We start from the raw sequence: 5,059 nt of genomic DNA on the forward strand, positions 1-5,059 counted from the left end.
GTAGATGTTCTTTTAGATTATGTTTGTTTTTGTGGATATAATAGAATGTGATATTAAAATAGAGACAATAAATTAGAAATACTAAAAATTATTTTTTGTATATTATATTTAAATATAATATACAAAACACTAATATAATATTCAATAGTATACAAAATAATTAAAATAGACATATTTCTTATATCCTTTTTTTTTTTTTCACTCCTTTTTTACTGTTGATCCCTTTTTCAGTTGGAAGAATAATACCTATTAAATTCTACTTTTGTCAATTCAATCTCTCTTACTCAACTCAACATTCAAAATTTTTTTAAATATAATTCATTTTTATATTTTTTTAAATTTGTTATTTTTTTACTTTCGAATTTATTATTTTATAAATTGAAAGATAAAGAAAAAGAACATATAGAAGAGAAGAGAGTATCTTTATGTAATCTCAAATTACATCTCGAAGAACTTCTCTAAAAAGGACGAACCAAAGAAAAAACTTAAGCTAAAGTTAAAAAAAAAGATAATTATCTACAAAAAAAAAATATTTTAATTAAAAATTTGTGTTCATCTTCTTAAATTCTGTGTCCATTATTATTCTTAATAAAAAAGATTGTCACAGTATCCAATGTCTCTCTATCAAAATATTTTTTAAGTATTTATTGTTCATCTCTTTGTGTCTTATCCAAAAAAATAACCACAGCCTTATATCCATGCAATAGCATTTCCCTTTTTTTTTTTCTCTCTTTCTAACATTGGTTTCGGCCTTTTGGCGGTTTTAAATGAAGTCGCTGCTCCCAGGTAGGTGGAGAGCATACTGGGCTGCGAAAGGAGCGCTTAATGGGCTTTAAAGTTCGGGATACAGCCGTTGAAAATTTTGTATGTATAATCATCAGATTTTGACCATTGACACCAGAAGAAAAAACAAAATAGCTTAGGAAATGGAACCTCATAGCCGACAATATATGGGTAGACAGATGCAAAATGCAAATAGGATCTGAGAACAATGTCATGTCATGATAGTCTCTCATATGAATGTAGACCCACCTGACCAATATGCACATGTTATGGTCCATGGCCTGAAACAACACCACCCATTTTAGTTCTTTTACTCTTCATCAGTCTCTTTAACCCTCTTAGCTAGGTAGCTAGCTTGCACTGAATATGACATGATTGACATCAAACAAAGACGCTTGTCATCAATTCTTTGGACTGAAGCTAATGTCTCCTTCCTTCCAAAACACATGCATACATTTATCCCATTCCTTCACGACAGAAAATCTTTCCTACCAAATGTATATATCATGCAAGACTAGTAGTGAGAAGTACATTACATAGTTCAAAAATGGAAAGCTCTAATGGTTAGTACTAATTAAATTATTGAACATTTTTATTTAATTAACACTTGAGAAGAGTTAACTCTCTTGATGATTCATCCTGATGGTGTGTTGGCCTTCCAAGAGTGAATTCCAGATCAATAACGCCTTCTGAATCTGACGACAAATTGTTACAGTCCGACCTCTCCTTCATCTTCAAGTAATTCGACAACCCTCCGTGATTATTCTGTCCACCCAATTTGTTAATATTATAAGCTACTTTGAATAAATATATATATATAGTACATACTTGCAGCAAAAAAATACAGCTAACATATTATTATGCAGCATGCTTATGGTTGGTCCACTTCTGATGAGTGTATGGGTGCCAACTTACCATGATTTCATTGCCATCTTGGAGACGAGAATACACGAAGCTGATATCGGGTTTTTGTCGAGTAATATTTGTATTTGTCTCTAGTAGTCGTGATTGACATGATGACCTGCTCATCAGTGTACAGAGTGAGAGATGAAATTAAGTATTGATGACAACGGAAGGAAGTAGGGTTAGCAGCCTATTTCAAATTCTCAATCATGGCTAGCAAAATAGTGGACTCAAATTCCGAATAAATTCGAGGGCAGAAACTCACATACCTTTTTTTTATTAATTATAATTAAAAATAACTAAATAATTTGATGTATTTAATTGAATTATTATTTAATAATATTTAGCTCCAGTTTAAATAAACAGCTTAATTAATTTTTTTAAATAGTTTAAACAATAAATACTTATATTAAAAGTAGTTTATAAATAAATTATTTTGTATTTAAATTTTTAATTTTAAAAATATTTATTTTAAAAAAAAATATAATAAAAAAAATTATTATTAGAGAAGTTATTTTTTAATTTTTTATACTTAAATAATTTTTTAAAAACTATAATTTAATTTTAAAAATTGTACTAAATAATAATACTATTTTTTATAAATAAAAAGTTTTAAAAAAATAACTTTTGAAACTTTTCAAAGGAGCATAGATTAACTTTAGTAAGTGAATTGTGAATATATAATTTTGACATTTAAAAACGGGTGACATCACATTCATGAGAGAAATTAAAATCTTTTAGTTAGTAATGAGTATTAGCTAGGGAGAGAAAACAAAATTTATGTCTCTACATAAACGTCAAATTCTCTATCATTCCCGATACCTGTAGATAGCAATAAGGTCTGCCCATCCTTTTTCAGTTAACTATATTACGTCAATGAACCATTTGATCTTTTCTTCTTTTTCAGGTTTATACGAACACATTGATATTTGCACCTACCCAATGCCGGACTTTGTGTTGTGCATATTTGTGCTTGGTGTTAAAGAGAAAAGTATACATTGAACGCACATTTTAATTTAAATACTCCTATATTTTAAGAAATATTTATATAGAGTAAAACTCAATGATGTACGTCATATATTTTATATACAGAGATAGACGAGAAATTAAAATGGAATAGTTTGTGATGAAATGACCTTTGGGATTGTTGCAATTGCACCAGTGGGTGTTGGAGAAGGCCTCTCTGAGCATGTAGATGATCCACAACGACCTCTTGCCTTTGCTGCTCGAACCCCATATCTACCTTGTGACCATTACCTGTAATATTATAATATATATTATTCATCATCCGTACATAACTATAGAGCCATTGTTCTTCTTTTATCAGACACAACATACAACAGCTAGCGCCTCAATAATCCACATGATTAATTAGATTTTATTAAAAAGCTATTAGTTCAGTCCCAACCAAACTTTTGTTTTTATCGGGGGAAGAAACCGGTACTATATATTATTAAAGCATCTCATGATATATATGTAGAGCGAGTTTCTGTCACACTCACACTCGATCCAATCACTAAAGTGTTGAAACAAAGAGAATAATATATAATAGCAACAGATAGAAAGAGATGAAAAATGAGAGGGAATCATCGACATCTCCAAGATTATTATTATTATTACCTGGGACTTTGTCAGTGCTCTTCACTGTTCTATACATCTGCATGGATGAGAACACTGAGATGAATAATAGAAGAAAAGTCCACCAGCCTAAGATTATTATGCATTATTTACCCCTCTCTAGCTAGAGATAGATACCCTTTGTCCCCTTACTGTTGGTACTTGTTCCGAAGCTACTAAGAAATTTCATTCATTATTTATTGCATTCTTTGTCTGATTTGGAAAATATCATCAACAACACTTGAAGATTGGAGAGGAGAGGATAAGTAATAACACACCTGCAAGTGACTCTTGACGTGAGCTAGAGTTAGATCCTTAACATTCATTAACTCTAACACTGACTTCGGAGTTGCCCCTGCACAGCTCACAACACAACCCTAAATTAATTAATGCGAATGAACAAAGAAATTAATTAAACTAATTAATATTTACATACTTTCATGACCGCCAAGAAGCTGAACAGCATGAACAAAATGAGCATGGAGTGTGGTAGTCCATCTCATTCTGGGAGCTCTCATGCTTCTTCTCCCGCCACCATTTCGTTTGAAATCGGAGCGGCAATGGATTTGAGGTTGGTGAGGATGATGATTGAAGTAGTTTCTTGAGAGCCCTTGCATTTGATACTGATGGAGATGATGATAATGATGATGATGATTCAAGTTTGATGCAGGTCCAGACCCTAATGTCAATGTCGGTTGTGGAACAGTGTGGGTGTGGTGAAAGAAGCAATTATTATTATTATTATTATTATCATGGCTTGCATCGCTTCCACTACTACCTGAATCAGAGATTGAGGAGCACATATCTTTGAATGTTCCTTTGGCAGAAAGGAAAGGAGGGCTAATGTTTAAGGAGAGGTCTGGCTCCGCCAATAATGCGGATGAAGAAAAGCTTTGCATTTGCATTGCCATTGCTGTGTAAGGAGGAGGAGTAGTAGCTTTCATGGTAGCAGTAGTAGAGAGATCTTCTGATGATGTGGATCAGAAATAAACACGAGAATGGGAAAGAATATAAGAGTTTGATTCGAATTTCAAAAGGATCTATAAGTGACGAAGTATTATATTACATATGCGTTTGCATCAGGGCGTAGTAGTAGTTGTCACTAGTCAGAGTCAAAGTTGAAAGATGGCAGTGAAAGAAAGAAAAAAGAAGAAAGAAAGATGAGAGGGGTTTATTGGGGAGGGTGATTTGAAGTTAAAAGGGAAACTATAGTTATTTATGGAAGCTGAGGACACAGAGAAGAAGAAGGAGAAGGAGGAGGTTGCAGACTCAGGTTCCTTTCTTAACCCATCATCATCATCATCTGCATCTGCATAAATATAATGGTACTACAACAACAACAACAATAATAATAATAATAATAATACAGGTAACTTTCATCTTATTTCATTATTATTTCTCTAAAACAATAATATTGAGGGTGCAGCGATATAATGGTGGTTGTGTCAGGAATGGTTGGAATTCGAGAGCAAAAACAAAACGGCAACTGTTCAGTGGAATATTGGAACGGCAATTTCAGTTCCTCTCTCCACCCCATTGCAATTCCCCTCCTACTACTATTTTAATACCGTTACTTTTTTATTCCTTCCTCCCATTTAATTACTACATATAAACCAAGATTCACAGCCAGGAAAACAAAAAGTGAAAAATTATTATCTTTTATATTATAAAAAAATTATGAAAAAAATGTATAAAAATATACAAGTATCTTTTATCAAATTAACACACATGTTTTACAATCCGATCCAAATAACGT

The 5,059-nt window shown here is 32.1% G+C and overlaps 1 protein-coding gene across 1 annotated transcript; it reads right to left on the reverse strand.

The window, feature by feature from the left end:
• Positions 1 to 1,164: 1,164 nt before the first annotated feature.
• Positions 1,165 to 4,846, reverse strand: LOC112705795 (probable transcription factor KAN4). The gene is made up of 6 exons (XM_025756761.3): positions 3,740 to 4,846; positions 3,582 to 3,658; positions 3,307 to 3,343; positions 2,823 to 2,943; positions 1,699 to 1,804; positions 1,165 to 1,548 (listed from the first exon to the last, which is right to left on the reverse strand). The coding sequence occupies exons 1-6, from the start codon at positions 4,245 to 4,247 to the stop codon at positions 1,384 to 1,386; spliced, it is 1,014 nt and encodes a 337-aa protein (XP_025612546.1). The 5' UTR covers positions 4,248 to 4,846; the 3' UTR covers positions 1,165 to 1,383.
• Positions 4,847 to 5,059: the final 213 nt, after the last annotated feature.

Source organism: Arachis hypogaea, chromosome 8, assembly GCF_003086295.3.
Source record: "Arachis hypogaea cultivar Tifrunner chromosome 8, arahy.Tifrunner.gnm2.J5K5, whole genome shotgun sequence".
Taxonomy (NCBI): domain Eukaryota; kingdom Viridiplantae; phylum Streptophyta; class Magnoliopsida; order Fabales; family Fabaceae; genus Arachis; species Arachis hypogaea.